At 34.8% G+C, this 21,222-nt stretch overlaps 1 protein-coding gene across 2 annotated transcripts in view; it reads left to right on the top strand.

Annotated features, from left to right (window-relative positions):
• Positions 1-21,222, top strand: part of pard3ba (par-3 family cell polarity regulator beta a) — a 131,602-nt gene that overhangs the window by 545 nt on the left and 109,835 nt on the right. For both annotated transcript variants that reach the window (XM_043240448.1, XM_043240440.1), the window contains exon 2: positions 7,452-7,553. In XM_043240448.1, coding sequence (XP_043096383.1) covers positions 7,452-7,553 — 102 coding nt within the window. The remainder of the gene's footprint in view (positions 1-7,451; positions 7,554-21,222) is intronic.

The following is a 21,222-nucleotide window of genomic DNA, read 5'->3' as shown; positions in this document are numbered from 1 at the left end:
ACCGGGTATCGAATCGTACTATGACGTAGGCGTGCCTCATGAATATTAATTAGAGCCCGCTCGAGGACTTACCCAACAGGAAAGCGTAGCTCATTAATATTACGTAGCCCATGGTGACGTTGCGACGCGCGTTAATATTCAACTCGAGCCTTCGCCGTAGTGCGATCGTGAACCGGGTGTGCCCGCATGCTGAGATCACGTGATCCGGAGCTGTCAACTAACTCTGACGTTTTTCAGATTTCTAGCTATTGTTTTGAATATTCATTATCTCTAGACATTCCTGCAATGTGATACCGGGGTAAAGTTTGTCATGCAAATATGATCTTTTAAGACTGCACAATATATGTCTGGGAAATTGGCTTTTGAATTGACCTCTGTTACCAGTGACTTTTACTTTTGGTGTTGAATTTAATGCAGTTTGAAAACACACACACACACACACATACATACATATGTGTGTGTGTGTGTATATATATATATATATATTAAAAAGTAAACAATAGTGAATTATGAGTTATAAAAACAAATTGATGCAGGTTTTGCTTAAAAAATTCTGTACATTTCAAAAATAATTACAAAGAAACAAAAAAAATTGTCCTTGTCTTTTTGCAATTTGTGTTTCCAATTGTTTGTATTTTTATTATAATTTGTTGATGCTATAGGCAACGGCCATTATTGTTCAGCTTGAGAATGAAAAATAAATAATGCACTTCTTAATAACAATAATAAAGTGTTTCATTTATTAGATCTTCTAGTTAATGCAGTACTTAGATCTTCTAATTTTTTATATCGTCCTTAATTCAACTATATCCCACTATAGAGGAGCTCCTTGATATCGATGCATACTTGCATTAGCCCTCGGTGAGCACCAGGCCTTTTTAAAACGGCAATGCTCGGTCACCGTTAACTATTATAGTTCTTTTGTCCAGCTTCTGCACTAAACGCCAGTTGGAATAAAGAGGGGCTTATGTGACGAATACAGCCATGTCATTAATCGCTCCCTATCTCCAAATGCAGGTGGCAGGCTGTGTTTGATTAGTTTGGCCTGGACTCTTGGGCTGTGATGGTTGGCTTTATGGGAGGTTTTAGTATGCCTGACTGATGGACGTTATCGGCTGAGATTGGCTCAGTCTGATGGGATGGGACGGTGCCAGGCATGCTGGGGTAGACGTGGGCGCTTTATCTATTCTGTCAACCCACCTCTCGGGTCTCGCGCGTCACTGAAGTATTGAGCCCTTCATCTATGATAGCCGTGCGTCCATGATGCAGTTCTCCTTGATTAGACCTTGTGCATATTCACATAACAAATGGGCAATTTGTGTTGATGTTAGTTTTAAATTTTGAAATGCAAATGTGACTCCGCTATGGATTGATGTTTCATTTTACATTTACTTTGAGATATGAGCTGTTATTAGTTTATGCTACGGCCAATTTACAATGATGTCAACAATGCATTACATTAAGTTTTATTAATGAAGGCCAGGGTCCCATTTTGGGAGTTCGGCTGCATGATTATTTGAATAGGTTTCAGGGCTGCACAATTACGATTTAAGTATGTTTAGATCTACTCCAGTTCCAATTTTTTTTTTGCAATAGTTATTCATTTTAACCAGTTTTCAAATTTTTTGTTCTGCGCATTAAATAAATGCAGTGACACCTTTTAAAGTAGTCCTAATGAGTCCGTTTTACGCAATCCAACCCAAATATGAATATTTTACGTCCATTGTAGGATTCTGCTTTTTTTTTTAAGAATTTTCTTAAGCTCACCGAGGCTGCATTAGTTTAATTAAAAAGGCAGTTAAAAATACAAAAACTGTAAAATGTAATTTATTTCTGTGATGCAAAGCTGAATTTCCAGCGTAGTTACTCCAGTCTTCAGTGTCACATGATCCTTCAGAAAGTATTCCTCTAACATCCGCTGCTCAAGAAACATCATATTATTTGTTATCGGCGTTAAAAAGCAATTGTGTTGCTTGTTCAATCATCTGTACGGTTTATTTAAAAAAAGAAATACATGAACCTGCTTGAATTTTAACCTGCTGAACCACTGCTATGCTTCTGAAAATACAGTTAGTAGTCTGTCTGCTTCCCACAGCCAGTACAGAAAACAGTGAAATAAAACTATACGTCCTACTCAATAATGTTTACGTGTCCAGCAAGATCTTATGGACTGGTTGAGATTACCTCACTGACACCGGTGGAAAACTGCTTTATTGTCCTGCCATAGCTGGGCTCTTTCGGGCTGTTGCTAACCTCTGAGGATGGCTGGAGAGCTGACTTGGCAGGCAGCGCTGTTGAGATCACTACACATGGCACACTTCCAAGAGCACCAAGCCATCAGCGTCAGCAGCCATCTCTGCAACAAATTGCTCCGTCACAATGGGTATGCAATATCAAGTCCTATAGGACCGTTCCTGTGCATATGCTTAAAAATAGCTGAAAATGTACACAACCTCAGACCATCCAAGATATAGATGAATTGGTTTCTTCATCTTGAGCATTACTCATCCTGCAGTGAATGTGTGAGAGTTCAAACAGCTGATGAAAACATCACAATAATTAAAGCTGTCCACACGACTGTGGTCCGTCAATTAGCCTCTCGTTAAGTGGATTGCAAAAATCAAAACTAACATTACTGAAACATCGAAATCAAGCAAAAACAGCCCAAAATGGTTCTAAACTAATTTGTTGGTGGGTTATGATACGAGGGGGGGGACAGGGACGAATGGACTTTGCAAGTTAAAAAAGTCTTGATTGTTTTTTTTTTTTCTTGGAAACATGCAGCTTTTTTTGCTTCACAAGATGTTAATTGCTGGACTGGAGTGGTGTGGAATACTTGTGGATTGTTGGGATGGTTTTTATCCGCTTTATCTCTCGTTCCGACGGCACCCTTTCGCTCCATTGGTGAGCAAGCGATTTAATGCCGATTTAATTCTATCATGTAATGCCAAATCTGTCCTGATGAAGAACAAACTCATCTACATGTCAGATGGAAGGAAGTTAGTGAGTAAACTTTCAGCAAATTCTCATTTTTGGATGAGCTCTTTCTTGAAAATTGCCCCTATTTAAATTCTTTTCACGTTTTTTTTTTTCTTCCTTTTCTTTTCTTGTTGAATAGCCTTATTTTTTGAAGAGTATGTCAGATTATGAAGGTAAAATTGTTTGCAGATGTTGCTGTTGACGGTTCAGCCATAATTGATTAATGACAGCAAGGTCAAAATGCCATTGTACTTTCCATGATCGCAAAATAAAAGTTGTTTTTATCAAACCAAATGTGCATTGCACACCTGTTCTCAACTGATTTCAGGTATTGTAACACACCAGCCGTGCCAGATGAGTTATAATGCTGACATTTAGTACTTTGCGTTAGGGGTTCGTTCAGATCATTAACCCTTAGTATACACTATAGTAATCATAATGGGCTTGCCTTGGCGAAAAAACACTAATTAAGGATTGTAGCTGTGAGGAATCATTTACAATTAGTGCATGTTGAAATTTCTTCTCGGTTCGCATAGATGGAGAGTCTGATTACTGGTTGGGTTTGACATTTGAGACCAAACAATTTCTCAGAAGTTCCTGCTGTTTAATGCACAGGTAATCGGATCTTGTATTTTTGGTTTTCTCATAGTTTCACTGCATTTGTGGTAGAAAAACAAGAAAACATATAACAGTCAAACTTATTCGTAGCTGCACACGTCCATGTTTCCATCCTACTGGCATAATGCAATTTTACTGGTAATGAATCGGTGTTAAATATTTCCAGTTATTGCTGAGATTCTTGTCGAAACATGTGTGTTGTTTTGAATGTCTGAGTGGTTCTTCTAGTGTTTTACGGGAGCTGGTGTGTGTGAAAAAAGCACCAGGTGTGTTCTTCCACAGCAAATGTTGCTCAGATGGCTTTGTGAAGCTGAAAACAGTCCCAGCAGACATATCTGCCTAAACCGCATGAATACTTCTCCACAGCAGCAGGGTGGATGTAGACTTCTGCTTCCTGTTGTGACTGAGGCAGAGAAATCGCCTTTGCAAAAAACAAAATAAAAAATGATATCAGTGCATGTTAATCTGGGTTGAATCGAGCGCCACTTTTTCTTTCTGGATTGGAGGAACTCGTTTTTTTTGTGCTCAGATGGTATCAGCTTTCGTTTTTAAAATGTTTTTGAGGATTGAAGCTGCTTTTATGAACAAATATGGAGGCTTTGGGTTAGTTTTTATAGTGATCGTGATAGTTGATAGTGACTTCTGCAGAATAAATGCTTATCTGGGCAAACAGAAACTTGTGCTACAATCAAAGTAATACGAACCTCTGAACATCTTAACAATTTTGTCACGTGAGTAGTGACGCAAATTTATTTGGTTGTTTGCTAGAAACGGTGATTTAGTTAAAACCTATGCTGGTTGGAAGTCTCTTCACATCCCGATAGCAACCCTGTTTGCACAGATATGAAATGCCACCAGCCCTATTATTGTTATGCATTTTGTACTGAAGTGTTGTATCTCCGGTGAACGAGAGGTGAGGTATTCTGACAGCGTTGCATTCAACCCTTACCGTGTCACCAGTGAGCCTCTGGCCTGTCAGTGCAGGTTCACGTGTTTTGGAGGACACGCAGCTTTGGAGAATGGTTATGCAGGGAAGGTGGGATCTTATGCTTTCAAAGCTAGCTTGCTATTGTTAGCCTCTCTGAAATGGCTTACCCTGACTTTAAAGGATGGACATTTGTCAACAAGCCGTTTTGTTGCATGTTCCTTTTAATGTTAATGAACTCTCCTGACCTCTCGCACAGCTTTTTTTCTGAGCCGCTCTCTGAGAGACCGTAAACTTTATTAGCATTCATTGTGAAACTTCCTGACTGGCACGTTAAAGGCGATTTTTCAAAGATTCATAAATATCGCTTATATTCATTTCTGCTGGTGAAGCTGGATCACAAATGATTTGCGCGAACATAGATGCTTCTAGGTATATCAGGGATACATTCCCTTCAAAAATGTAATCCACTGCATCTTCAGCGGATGAGATGTGTTCAGTAAATGATGACTGCTATGTTTATTATTACATCTAACAACAAAACGCCTCTCGCTTAGTGGTGCTTCTGTACACACACAAGACACATTTCAGTTCAAACATCAGGGTTTTTTTGACAATTTCCAAATTGTTACACTTTGTTTAATTCCAGGTTTAAATGAAGTAATGAAAAAAAAAAAAAAAAAAAAAAAATATATATGTAACTCCATGGAAGCTATGACTTTATACAGCTTTGGTGCAAAATTTGACTACAGTTTATATTAATTTATAAATAAGCTATAAGAAATTTCTTTGATGCCACACAGATGATCAAAGATCATTCACAATGTTTTAACTGAGCTCCTTCTACTGTGAACGTACTGAAAATCGCCAAAATAAAATATTTAATTTAATATTACAGTATTTAATACTGTTTCCATAAAGATTTTCTTTGAAAATGGATTTCATTGGACAGCACTGGCTAGGTTTAACATTCAGTATGACAAGTTGATTGTAGGAGTTGTCCTTTGTGTTAACAGTTTCATTGAGGTTTCTACTTTTAAGGCGTTGACCTCGATCTGTTATGTCATGCGTTACCAGCCAAACACGTTCTCTCAGACCATTGTAGTGTTTTTTTCACCCTGAACCCATGTAGGAAAGTCGTCCTGCGAGTTTGTTTGGTAATGAGACGATGGTATTCAAACTATGACAACTCACGACTTTGACTTCTCTTATCTGATTACAAGTGTAGGTATGTGTTCCCACCGTAAATTGTTAAGCTCTCTGTCCACTTGTAACCCATGTCATCCTGTTGTCTTGTCAAGGTCAAAAGCAGACATTCATCAGTCACTTGATCAGTTTTCATGATATCACTAATTACTTGCATCCAAAATAAGTATATATATATCTCACACAAACATGCACATGCATATATGTGTGTGTGTATGTATATGTATATGTGTGTGTGTGTGTGTGTGTGTGTGTGTGTGTGTGTGTGTGTGTATACATGTATATGTATGTATGGTGTGTATTTATTATGTGTATTAAAATACACACACATGCATGTACATAAATATACACACAACACACGTATATTATGTAAACAACAACTTTAATTTTGTATGCGATTGTTTGACAGCACTAATTATTGCACTTCAAAATAGCATTTCGATTTCAATCTATTTTAAAATGCAATTTATTCCAGCGATCAAAGCTGAATTTTCAGTGTCACTGCTGACGTCATTGTCAAATGATACTTCAGAAATCCTTCTAATATGCTGATCAGATTATTATCATAGAAATAGTACTGATTTAGGTCGTACACACTAGTCGTCAGTATATTCTTAATATAGCACAGCTGGTTATAGTTTATTTTTGGATTATGTGAATTGTATCATGTCTGTCCGTGCCGTGATGGTATTAATGTGCTATAGGATCGGACCTTTGAGCAACAGGAAACGCACACCTTTAATTGTCGTCGCTTCCTTAGTTTCCATACATTCATGGACATGGAAGCAGCAGATGCACATTAAAGCTGCTATTGTTTCCTAATCACGACTAAAGGGCAAAACAAATGAGAGCCGCCTCAGCTAGCTTGCCTCTGGCATGTCAAATGAGGGCAAACAAATGCGGATGCATTTTGCATGCTTATCTTTTTATAATAAAGTAGTGAGATAATAAACAGTGTGTTACAGTGATTTGAGGTGACAACAACAGCAACATGATGTTCAGTAACTGATTAGTAAATATAATGAATAAAAATGCCATCCAATCCCATTCTCAGTGTTATTTATTAATGATAAATAATGTGATTTATCTCCCTTATATTTTGGTTTTTGGAGTCGCAAACAATAGGTTGACATGCATGTAAGCTCAAAAAACACATGCATTTATTTTTATCTTTTTAAAAAAAAATTTTTATTCCATTTATTTGTTGACGACTCCGAAACGATTTGTTAAACTATACATTTTTCTAAACCCCTCCAGCGATTGGTCGATTTGTTTGTGAGTTTTCACCCCTCTAAAAGCGGCACCTGGTGGCAAAGAATAAAATTACATTTTCATTCAGACCAACACGAAAACAAGAAGTGGGCGGGCAATATGCTAATGTTCCTTTTTATGTCGACATGAAACGGCTTGGGACTCGTTTTAAAAGCGACTCGTTTCAACGATTCAGAGTCAGCTCTTACTTCTAAGAGAGATAGTAACTTTATGCACAGTGCACTTTCAGATTTAAAACGTTTCAGGATGTTTTCATTCACTTAGATCTGTGTTAGATAATGCATGAAAGCTTTTCAAAAATCCATAAAAGGTGCACTTTAATGAAATGTTATTTCTACTAATTCTAAGACCGAAACAGCATGTTGTGTATCTAAACGTTCCAAACTTATGATTAGACTCTTTGTATTGTTGTTGAACGGGGCACGTCTAATGGTTCTATTGTTTTCGACAGGATGGGGAATTCCTGGTGCGGACGCTCCATGTGGAGTATGTGGACGGGGGGATCTTGGACCCAGATGACATGCTAACGGACCTGGTGGAGGACAAAGACAAGGTAAGAAAGCGTGGTACTTGCACACAAACACGAGAGCTGGATCCAGAGGTTATTTCTGCTTCACTGTGAATATTATCTAGCATGTTTCTCACTCAAATATACGGTATGTTTGGATGCAGTTTGATTGTTTATCGCAGTGGACTTCCCTCTTTGTGTTTGGGTCGTTTAGTTCGTTGCAATTTCAGTTTTTGTTTGAGTTTGATGTTTACACCGTTTCAGTCTTAAGTGGTTTGGCTATTAGTATTATTATTAATACTAATTCCTTTCTTTTTGAACCATTATTTGTCAGTAAACAATGCAGGTATCTTGATGGTACACCTCACCTCTCACTTAAAGATTAAACTTTTGTGGCAATTGAAGTTAGTTTGGATTCAGATGTGGCCAATGTGATGCTATCTGATTGAGTAATTGCGATTAATCGCATCCAAAATAAAAGCTTTTGTTTACATTATAATGTGCAAGTGTTTAAACTCTGTATATTTATTAAGTATAAATAAATACAAACACAAGAATAAAATGTTCAAATAATGCAACATTGTCAATTAGTGTAACAACATTTATGTATAAAAATACAAATAACATGCTTATTCTGATTTAATAAAATATATAGAAGAATAAGGAAGCATGTTACATTTTATTGTGTTTTTAAATGAGTAAAAATGTAACAAATGTGTAAAACCTAGTATGGTGGCAAAAAAAAGGAAAATGACAACTAATTAGTTTTTTGTGGAAAATAATTAATATTTTAGATTTGTTGTAGTTTTTATTTATTTATATATATATATATATATATATATATATATATATATACTGTATGTGTGTGTATTACTAAATACATAATATATATGCTCAGTAAATATACATGTATAATGTAAATATAACGGATTTTGGACAGCACTACTATCTGAGTCAGTCCGTTGTTTAGTCTATAACTAGTTCATCAGTTTTTTTCCAGTTTGGCTCATTTTTGCAGGTTTCCGGACAAGCTGTGAGCATGATTAAGGCTATTCAGCCAATCGCAGCCCTACTTTCTGTCACGTGACTGCGGTGTATTTACAGTCTGCCAGAGCTGCCTGGACATTCATAAACACGGTTCCACATCTAGAAGAAGTGGGAACTAGCTAAGCAAGTTACTTCAGACGTTTAGCTGGGACTTGTTTAGCCTGCCCGTCCTTGCCTTGAGCAGACTGGTGTACACACCAGTGACATCATCACTATTTCAGGAGCTTTGGCTTTAGTTCGGAACCAGTTTTGCAGCATTTGTTTTCATTTTTTAATGCGCCCTTCTTGTGTAACAAACTGTAAGACCACAGTCCCGACTAAATAACTAGTTGAATAACTACTATATCTGCCATGCTTAATATTAATGTTTTTGATGAATGTTAATATTAATATTTAAGCAATTTGCGTCATTAATGTCTTCATAAACTCTCTTAAATTTGAATAATAAGCATGGTAATAAGTCTTGATGCATACATGGGAAAAAAATGATAAAATCTTTCTCAGCAGGGGTTGAATAGTTACTAATAAAATATTCATTTGATATTCAAAGCAGCTTATAATCATTAAGACACTTCTTTCATTCTGGTTTTTACATTTCCGAGATTTTAAAACTATCTCCGTTTATTAGGAATTAAATGATTATTCTGACAAAGACGTTGGTGGCTGGATTCAGCTCTTTAACTATTACAGACACGGAAAAATAAGATATTTTACTTCGAGTTGCTTTCTGATTTCTTGTTTTATTCATGGGGTCTGCGTGCTTTTGTTGTGATGTGGATATAAATATAGATTTGCAATGTTGACATATGAAGATGCATGAAAATTGAGCATGTTTGTGTATTATAAGAGAGATTCTGGTCATTCAATATTTATGAAAATACATTAAAGTCGATTGTGTCAGGGAGTTGTTATGCCACTGAGTGTTTTTAAGCACATTATTGTAGAGCTGTGCACTTAATCTAAACTAATTAGTACTTTGTAAGTTGCATTTTATAAGTTAAGGCATGATTTTGTTGTTCACCAGGTGAAAAAATAGTTGCATCACTTATTAAAAAGTAATAATGATTCTCTGATTTGAAGTGTCCTTCTTGGCTGTAGCACAGGTGATGCTGGACTAGTAATGTGCTGAGTTTTAGTACTTAGGCTTAATTTAAACAAACCCTTAACGCTGAGTTTGCTCAACAGCTAAGGTGACGCTTGCATTATTGCTTTTGGTAACGCTTCATTTTAAAGTGTACTTTTTACACGTTAGGTGTACTTACTATTACAATGACAATTAATTATGCATAATTGCGTGCAAGGAACCCTAAGCCTAACCATAAACATCTAGTAAGTACATATAGTTGATGATTATTATTACTCGGTGCTCAAATGTAATTACACTGCAAGGACACCTTAAAATGAAGCGTGTTTACACCACTCTTCGCATCAAGAGCGTTTCGATGCATAAAAATGCTGTGTAGAAGATCAGCCCACTTAGTTTTGGAAGTGAGCCGTTTTGACGGAGCTTATTGGCAACTCTCTGGCATGAAATTTGGACCGAATAGGAAACGAGGAAAACTTTTTACTCTTTAACTCTCTGCTATTGATTCCTGCACGAACGCATTTTTCCTTTTCTTCCTGAAAGCGTTTTCCTTCCATTTAGTCCGAAAAAACCATTCCTGCGAACCCATTTTTCACACTGACCGGGCCCATTATTGCCCATTATGCAGTCAAGCGGCTTTCGTCTCCGTTATAATAATCTTTATCATCCTTTGGAAACATTCCACCGAGACGAGGTCTCACCGTTAGCAGCGCATGCTAATCAACTTTAATACAAAGCCGGCGCGAGGGAGTCACAGCATCTTCATTAGACCGTTCTTCACCTCCCACGGAGGTTGATTAGGGTGACGTTGCCATGGCGATGGAATCAGATTAAGGCCCCACCCCTGCTCTGATGCCCATTAACCCCCAGCAGGAAGTGATGGCGCTTGGCTTGACCCCCGGGCCCTGCCCATGAATATTCAGTGTGGGATGATGAATGACGTTAATGCGGGGAGTTGCTGTAGACGGGGCCCCGGTGGACTCTGGGAGACGGAGAGGTCATGCTGGGAGGACTTGCCACGCTGTTTCCTTTTAGTCCGTTAAACACTTAATCGCTCTAGTTCTTCTCTTTAAGATTTAATATTCTGTTTTTGTGGTGGTGTTATGAACTTTCACTCATTTTGGGTTGATTATGATGATCATGGGTGTGTGGGTGGATGTCGGGAAGAGAGAGCTCTTCCGAAAACGATCAGCATTTTTGACTTGCCTTCGTGTCAGAACAAACCTGATTGTGTGTGACTTTTTCCAGTGGAATACAAAAAGAGTTAACTAACATGATCTCTAAACTAAAAAGAAAGTTCACTGTAAGCAAATATGTTAAAAGAAGCTACTAGCTGCGGTTGCCTTAACCTTAGTGTAAAAATAATGCACCAACATTTTAGGTTTTTATGGACTATACTTCGCTTAAATGTATTTTTCAGTAATGAAGTTAAACAAAAACTTAGTCAACCTCATGTTGTTCCAAACCGTAAGGCCTTCATTTATCTTTGCAACACACATTAGGGTATTTTTGATGAATTGTGAGAGCTTTTTGGGCCTGCATAGACAGCATCGCAGCTACCATGTTCAAGACCCAGAAAGGTAGTAAGGACATTGTTAAAATAGTCCATGTAACATCAGAGATTCAACTGTATTTTTACGAAGCTATGAGAATGTGTGTCGAAGACTGATATGGAATCTAATATTTTTTTAAAATAAAGTCATTATCTTTTTTTTTTTTTTTTTTTTTTTTTGCACACAAAAAGTATTCTCGTAGCTTCAGAAAATTACAGTTGAACTAATGATGGCACGTGGGCTGTTTTAACAGTGTCCTTACTACAATTCTGGGTCAGGAAGCTCTCGGATTTCATCAGAAATATCTTAATTTGTTTTTATGATGATGCATAGATGTCTTGGAATGACACGAGGGGGACTAATTAATGACAGAATTTAAATTGGATGAACTATTCTTTTAATATAACAACCTGCTGAACTACAAAAATCTGCCAACATAAAAACAAAAAACAAAAAAGCTCATTTTTGGGTTATGCTATTTTTGCTCAAATTGAGAGCTTTCCGACCTTGCATAGACGCATTCAAGGCCCAGAAAGGTAGACAGTTTGTGATATCGATATTTGTTGGACCATAATTTTATGAAGCTACTGAGTGTGAATGAAGAGGACCAAAGGCTTTACTGGTTGAGTAATTAATGTCAGAATTGTCTTTTTTTTTTTTGGGTAACTATCCTTTTAATATAACAACCTGCTGAACTACAAAAATCAGTTTTATGCCTGTTATAATACGCTGACAGTCACCATAAAAGCACTAGTGGGAATGAGAAAGCTACATGTAGAATCAAACTTCATCACAAACCTTTTCCACATTGGATGTAAATATATATACGGAGCACAGGATTGTGCAATGCAAAACACAATAAAATAATACCACCATAATCATCTAACATAAAGACCTAATGTTCATAACATAATTTAAACGAAAAACCATGGAACTAAATGTGATAGTTGTGACGAATGTCGAGATGCACCTTTGATTACTTTGTGTCAGATACAAACTATATATATATATATTTTTTTGTTCAGTCAAACTCGAATCTCGTCTGTGTTTGAGTTCAGCTCAGTGACCTGTCAAAACATGTTTTAACAAGTTTGATGACAACGATGTCAGAAAGTCTTTGATGTTGAACCTGCTGCAACACGTGCAGGTTAAAGATATTTAAGCGCACTTTTCTTTTTATCACCTAAAGGTACTGTATCTCTTCAAAACACAAAGTAGTCATATGGGCTACTGTTGATTACTTTGGGCAGTTTTATTATGGGTTTGTTTTAATTGTGTGGATCACGGTGCAAATAAAAAACTAAAACTTAGATGATGACAGAATCTCATTTTTGGGTAACTTTCCATTTAAACAAACTTATTTTTCAGAAATCAACAAAGGCTTCTGTTAGATTTTGAGACCACTCACTTTCGTTCATTTAGTGAGTAGTCAATGCTGCTTTCTTATCAAATACATTGATAAATTAGTATTAGGACCACTTCTGAGGGCACTTCATGGATTACGGTTTCGGTGGTGATTACTCTGCATACATTAAACCGCTGTCAGCCTGAAAGACAAATGCTAAGGAGTACAATATGTCAATAATACCTGATATCCTGCATTATCATACTGCCCATAAAGGATTCCTCACCCACCTTTCCCAGCTTATCGTCATGCGTTCAGCCACCCGTCTCTTTGCCTAATGCCCATAATCAACCTGCTCCAGATGATGAATGGTGATTTGTGTGTGTGTGTGTGTGTGTGTGAGTTTCTCGGAGCTCTACAGAGTCACTGATAATGACCTAAAGCACCTACTACACCCTGTGATAACAGAGCACTTTACTTTCCCAGGATCCGCATTACCTGTACAGCCCTATCATTCACTTCCACTCACTGTCACTCACTGATGCATTATGGGCCTGTCCCTGTGTGCCGGTGCTGTCATAGCAGCCCATCAGAACGGGCAGGTTAACAGCCATTAGAGAGGAGGGTTTTATTCAGCACCTAATCAGAAGAAAACTCCAAATGGAGCCTTTTTTTGGAATTTCCATCATAAATTGGGAATAGTCGTTTCTGATTCTAATAGAAATAAATGACAATTCTTAATTTTCAAAAACAATACTCTTTCATGAACTGAAATGTGTATATACTGATTTTCATATATATATATATATATATATATTACTGTTATTCCACTACACTGCATATAAAAGATATAACAATTAATGCATTATTTACTATTTGCTAAATTATTATTTTTTTTTGTATAAACTAAATCTGTCATTGAGTATTTATTGTTACATTTAAAATACATTTAAAATTTTAGGATTTTATGATGATAATAATATTGTGAAATATGATTTGTTTAAAACCAATTATAATATGAAATGTAATTTCTCTGATGCTGTTGATCTGCTGCTCTAAATACATTAGCTATTAGCGTAAGGTTTTTTGTATATACAATAATACATTTTTTCACGTCTCTGTCATGAATAGAAAGTTCAAAAGAACAGCTTTTATTTCATTTTATATGTCTTTTGTATCATTATAAATATCTTTTAATGTCACTTTTAAATCAATTTATTGCGTCTTTGTTAAATAAAAGTGTATTTTTTTCCCCCCATGTGTAATGGTAGTTACGAATTTTATATTTATTAATTTTTTTTTACACCTAATACTTAGATTAGATTAAAAGCTCATCCGTGATGAGAAAACAATGAAACTAGCTATCAGAAGAAGTAAGAGTGTGCAAGAGATGAAAGACACTTGTGATGTCTGTTTATATCAATTTAATTAACTTCAGAGATAATTCAGATCCTTCTGCTTTTCTGTAATTTACCAGCCCTTGATTCCTTTAATACTTCTGATAAATTTAGAAATAAACAACCCCCCCTCCTTTTATCTTGGAGGTTTTTTTTATGGTCATCCTTGTGATGTTTTGGACCTCGTAAATAGTCCTAATGAATTTGCCATGTTAATTAGCACATATTTCAAAAGCTAATTCCGAATAAACGACTTCGTAGTAATTGGCGTAATTGTTGACTGCCAATTAATATGCAGATTGCAGAGTGTCTCTAGGCCACGAACATTTAAAATATATAGCACGCATGCTAAGTCAATAGTTAGCGTCACCGGCATCCAGCTAATTTTGCAACGCATTTGTCTTTTTTTCATTTCACGTCTGTCGTCATTGAGAGAGCGATCGCGCACGCTGAATAGAGGCTGATTGCTCGAGCTGAACGTTTAACTACTGCGCTTTTCTCAATTTGCCTGGCGTAGTTAAGCGCTATTCAGCTAATATGAGCCGCGGGTTCATTCGATTACATTTCAAATGCAGAAGGATGATTCTAATAAGAAAAATCTCATAATACATGAAGAATTTGATTGATTAAGGCTATTCAGAAACTGGGGAAAGAGCTGTGGGAACTCATTTTCACTGATGAACAAAACACAGCCGTGATTTCATGCCTCCGTCTGACGCCACAAAGTCACAGTTTCAGCTGAGCAAAGCATTCAGGAACGACAGAAATGATTTGAACAGAGATTCGCTGAAAATATAATGCTCAATGATCTGGGATGCTTTTTTTACGTTTCATATTTTGTTCATATTTTCTTCAGCTTTTTTTGGTCTTACCTTTTTAAAGTTGGATCTTTTATGTCTTTTATGTGTTTTTTTTTTTTTTTGGTGCCAAGATATAATTGTTTTTTTCTCCCAGACAGACTGCATTCACATCTAGTTGGAATTACCATAATTTAGATTTGTTTCTATGGCAACAGCAATAACACAGAAAAGGTTCCATGTGTTTAATAGCTATTTCGTTGCTATTGTTAAGGTGTTCAAAGTCAATAATAGATTATTAATAATAGTAATAGTACAAATATTACTATTTTTTTTTTACATAAAATACACATTTATTAAATGTATTTTACTAAAATGTCTGTGTTATTTTACATCAACATACAGTAAGTAAAATATTTACCAATGTCACATCAGTTGAGCAAGTGTATTTTTTTTATTTATGACTGCAGGGATGCAAATTAATAAATAAAAAAAATGGTTACATAAATATATATTTCAAGTAAATGTTACTAAAGCTGGAACTTTTTATTCTTCAAATAATCCTGAAAAATACTGTTTTAAAACAGCAACAATATCAATAAATATTATCATTATCATATAAATAATAATAATAATAATAATAGTAATAATAATAATAATATTTTGTTACTATTCTTTGTGGTAAATATACTTTTCAGGATTATTTTATTATTATTATTATTAATAATAATAATAATAATAATAATAATAATAATAATAACATTATTATTATTATTATTATTATTATTATTATTTATTATTATTATTATTACTATTTTAACTCTTTCAGGATTATTTTAATAATAATAATAATAATAATAATAATAATAATAATAATAATAATAATACTTATAATAACAGTAATAATGACAACAGCCACAACAACTTGTGAACAACAGTGCAAGTTTTTGAAATGGTATTTTTAGTCATGATAATACTGCATGTGTTATTGTTATGTAACAAAGTTTAATACTGTAGTTTAAATCCCAAACCCTTAAGCGCGAGCATGATTTACAGTGACGCTTGGCTTATAATGCTCCACTAAAAATAAAAAAAGTTTCTCCTGACACTAAATATTAATATTCATTGTAGTTGTGATGGGTGGGCTGATGCTGTCACTTTGCATTTCTAAGAGCAAGAGCTGCTTTTAGTTCTGGCTTCTAATATTAGCAGAAGAAAGGGATCTGGCAGTATGATGCAGGTCGGATCTCATTGGGCATCCATGTATTATGCATTCTCATTTCCATGTGTTTTGCTCTATCCTCTTCCCAGCATTGAATTCCCAGACTGGGGGAATGTTTCTCGACTCTGAGAACAAAGGCTTTGATGAGAGAACGCTGTCGTTTGCCAGTAGTTTCTTTCTGAGCGCGCACAATGAAGAAGGTTTCTGTTTAATCAGATCATTAGCACCAAACATGAAACGCGCATCATTTAGAGCGACCTCTTTCAAAGAACAGCGTTCATTCGGTCATACATTGAAACTTCTTTCCAATTACATCTTTCAGTAGGTTAATTGTTCATTCAGTTTGCTACATCACTTAGTAAACTTGTGTGTTGGCAACAGCATTTCGATACAAAGAGGGCAAGAACTATGATGGATTGATTGGTTTGTTTAAAATTGTTTTACTGTTTCATTACCTGCTGATTACATTATAGGCACAATATTGGTTGCTGTTTGTTTTTAATGATGTGTTCAGATTTAGATATTTAGTTGTTTTAAAAGGATATCAATAGATTTATATAATACGGTTTTATTTTATATATATATATATATTTAAATTTTATATATTCAATTTAATTGAATTATTATATATTATTTTATATATATTGAATTTAAATGAATATTCTTTTTAATTCTGATCTTTTTTATAATGTTTCCTTTTCTTTTTTATTTTATTTTAAAATTATTATTTCGTTTTTTTATTACTATATTTTATTTTATATTGCCTTTTTCTTTTTCTTCTGCCAAATAAATACTCGTTTTTAAAAATTTTTACATAGTACATGATATATAATACGATTAACGTCTATTGTTACATTAGTGTAGTGGATTTCCATTATATATTTTCTGAATAATATCATGGTACATTTTTCTCTTTTTGTAAAGGTTACACAGACTTTTTCCCATCATTCCCTCCTAGGCTATGTCTTATCGGTTGCACAGACCTCAAAGAAGATGAATAAGAGATGAATTGGGACTTTACTCTCTGCTCATTTATGATTCCATAACCTTCCACACTTTAAACCGTCAAAGTGTCAGTCTGTCTTTGTCTTGCTCGTCTCTGCTGACTTTTTCATTTGACACTTTAAGGCTTCGCTGATGAGAACAGCATGTTTAACAGCCAGGCTGTGTGTTAAACTTTTCTTTCTTTCAGTTGGTCGCTCCTGAACAGATGACATCATCACGGATGGATTATTAAAATGACCAAACCGTTTGTGATGAAAGTCATTTCATAGTCACACAAATAGTATTCACGCATAACTGATGTAGTCTTTTTAAAATTAAATATTTGAGTTAATTATAACAATGAATTATTATTTAGTTAAATCAATCAATTAATTAATTTAAAATAACACACATTTTAGAAAAATAAATATAGTAAATTTAATGCATTCACATTCATATAATTAATATTAAATAAATTGCATTTGTTTTATAATTATAATAATAACATTTATCTGGTGCTTAAAATCTAAATTTAAGTATTATTATATTTCATACTTTATTAACGATAATGTTGATAATAATGCTTATTACATTTTATTTTGAGATGGAAATAAATATTAAAAATAAACATAAATAAGTATTACACACACTTTTTTTGAGACATTAGTGAATAGTTCTTAATAGTTTAATTACATTTTTATTTATGTAAAATAATATTATTTTATTCAAATAAATGTTATATAAATTATTCTTATTTTATATTTAATACATTAGTGAATGCAAAATGATTTTTTTTTTGGTTAAATGTTTTATTAAAATGAATATAATAGATATTTTATGCATTAATATTACTAATTATATATTTGTTAATGACAATGCTAATTTGCAATAATTATGAATAAATTTTGCATAATAATAGTACAGTTTTAATGGGTGATTAAAATTGTAATTATTACTTTAATTCTTTACTACTAATATTAATAATAACAACTAATGATTACTATTACTATTATTACTGTTATTGTTGTTGTTGTTGTTGTAATTTATTTGAATCACCAGTGCTTTAATTTATGTGCTTGCTTTACACCCGAGTTTCCTTTCTAAACTGTTAATTCCAGGCTGCCAGCGGAGCTCCACGGCGTCTTCATTAGGCCTCACACTCTCAGAAACACTTGACTGACAGCTTGAGAGCATTTCTCGAGTCTCGGCTCATCCTCTTCACTGATAATTTGCTAACTCTTCACATAAGTGACAAGTCACACATATCAGCGCTCCCCGTGCACCACTTCAGAAGAGGTTAGCAAGTCAACCGCAGCGGATAAAACTAATAAAACGCATTGTGCAAAACGCTCGACTGCAATTAAAAACCGTAAACCCGCACCTGGGTCCCTGCCCCGTCGACCAATCAGCAGCCATCACGCCCTTCATTATTATTATTATCAATTTCCACAGGCATCCGCTACTCTAATTAATTGTCTTAACGAATGGGCCTTTCTTGATGAGATAGTAATGAGTCTGAATAACCCTCTTGAAACAGACGTGGTTGGTCTGGGCTGGAAGCACACACTTATCAGATACATGCTGTCACCTCCTATTTTTCAGAGAGAACGTCTGAAAGCCTTGATGGATTGTAATTGTTTGTCTCTCATGGTTTAGCATAAAGTAATGGCTTTTATTAGAGCTGTATTTATTGCATTGGAACAGGACTTCTTTTGGAAATAGATCACTTTATTTTTGTTTTATGGGTAGTATTTTTCACGGATATCAGTAAGGTGTGCCGTCCATACGTCCATCAGTCTGTCTATTCATACATATATCCATGCGTCCATCCATCCATTCATCCTTCCGTCTGTCAATCCACACATACAGTATATCCGTCCATCTGTCCATCCATCCATCCTTCCGTCCGTCCGTCAATCCACACATACAGTATATCCATCCATCTATACATACATCTATACATCCATCCGTCCATCCATCCAACCTTCCACCTCCCTATTGTTCCATCCGTCCATCCTTCCATCCATCCATTCATCATCAGTCCATCGTTCTGTCTGTCGTAAATTATAGAGATGTAAAAATACTTTTTCTTCGTTTTTATTCATCAAAGAATCCTGAAAACAATATATCATGGTTTCCACAAAAATATAAAGCAGCACAAGTTTTTTTTTATCATTACATATGTTGGTAAGACATGTTTATGAGCAGAAAATTATTTCTGAAGGATCATTTGACGCTGAAAAATGGAGCAGTGATGCTGAAAATTCAGCTTTGCTTCACTGGAATAATATATATATATATATATATATATATATATATATATATATATATATATATATATATTAAATTAAAAGACATGTTTTTAATATGACGGAAAATAATTAAATGTAATGACAATTTCATAAAAGCATTGTAATTACTAATAGTAATGATTTTTGGTTCCCCAGTGATTTTGGCATAGACCCCCCTAAATTTCACCCTGTCTATATCTACATAATCTATGTCATCTATATCTAAATGTTTATGACCCAGTAGATCACACTAGCATGTGAATGTTGTCAGCAGCACTGTGCCAGCGGCTGGTAAAGGGTGTGTGTGTGTGTGTGTGTGTGTGTGTGTGTGTGTGTGTGTGTGTGTGTGTGTGTGTGTGTGTGTGTGCCCTCTGCTGGGAGATGTTTCCTATGGCTGATTCTGTACCTGCGGGCAACTAGTTTAAATAGTCTGGGTTTTGTTGGCTGTTGCAGTTTTAGAGACATGACCAATGTTATTCACACGTTAAACCCTTCAACCACACACACACACACACACACCTCGCTTGGATTAGCTTTGCACGCCTTAAATATTTTACTGGAATTCCTAGTGGGATTTCAGTCATAATTTGAGCCAATACCAAAATATCCCAGTAGGATCATGTAAGAATCCCTTAAGAGTCAAATAAGATCCTAGTGGATAAAATGTAATTCTTACAGGGGTTTTTTCTTCTTTTTTTTCAATTCAATTGGCTGTTGTATTAGAATATCAACGTCCTGATAGACATTTACATAGACTTATTTTTTAATTGCTTATATATCTGTATATATATCCAAAATCACAGTCCTGTTGAGAAAACTTTATTTTCTAAAGATCTAGTTTTTGTTTTGTGTAAGGGCAGAAGCCTCAAAGAAAATGCCCAATAATAATAGTTTAAGATTTAATGCTTTGTTCTCAAATTATGAATTGACTTAACTTTTGACTACTTTTGAATATATTATTTGAATAATTTTATTATTATAATTTTATTTATATTATTAAACAAAGCTTGCAAAGATTTTTCTTTTTTTTTTCTTTTTTTGGTAGTTTATAATGCTACTAATGTTAGTCCCGTTGAGATCTAGTTTTCGGTTTCTGTAATGTTACGAAGCCTAAAATACTCTTTAAGATTGATTCTAAAACTTTTGGGAAATTTGGGGTAATTTGTGCGTGTGAAATTGTCTGAGAGGGAAGGGGGGCGTTGGATGGACGGATGATCAGGTCTGATTGACCCCTCAGTGGATGTTTCCGGCTCGTTAGGCCTTGCGAGATGCCTGATTAGCGCTTTTGATTCCTCCATCGGGTCCGTGTGCTTCTGTTTTTCACTGCATCCTCCCTTTTCCTGCAGGTCAGGCTTGAGGAACAAAGAGGCCAAACATATAAGTTAGATGGACTTGCTTCCAGCTACTGGGATGTCAAATGCCTTGTAGTCAATTTGTCTCAAGCTGTGTGTGTGTGTGTGTGTGTGTGTGTGTGTGTGTGATTACTACCATAGCAAGTCTCTTAAAGCCAGAAAATGAACATCTCGGCTTTTTAGAGTGTCAGCGCTGTTCCAAAAACACTGCCTGCCAGTGTCAAGGTACAAATGTGTTTTGGTCTCCATGGTGACTCCCTAGAAACCACATGTTCCGATGATTTTTTTCTTATTCTCAGCCTTCTGCAGTGAATGTCATTCTGTTGTTTGATTCGGTTTCTTTCTCTGCACCTGGGTCAATGAAATGGTGCTCATTTTTAATGTATGTGTGTCTATTTATTTAAAAAAAAAGTAATAGTAAAGTTTTAGTATTATAGAAATAATTATAGACATTTCTAGATTCTATTTCTAGTTTTATATAGTATGACTTATTTAATTTATGCGCAATATGTATTTTCATTCATGCATTTATTATTAAATTATTAATGTTTTTGTTTATATTTATTTTTACATTTTTTTAATACGTTTTTATTAATTTATTTTTAATGTATTTATTTTTATATTTAACAGTAATAAAAAAAA

Source organism: Puntigrus tetrazona, chromosome 1 (genome assembly GCF_018831695.1).
Source record: "Puntigrus tetrazona isolate hp1 chromosome 1, ASM1883169v1, whole genome shotgun sequence".
Classification (NCBI taxonomy): domain Eukaryota; kingdom Metazoa; phylum Chordata; class Actinopteri; order Cypriniformes; family Cyprinidae; genus Puntigrus; species Puntigrus tetrazona.
This window is presented reverse-complemented; position numbering and strand designations above follow the sequence as displayed.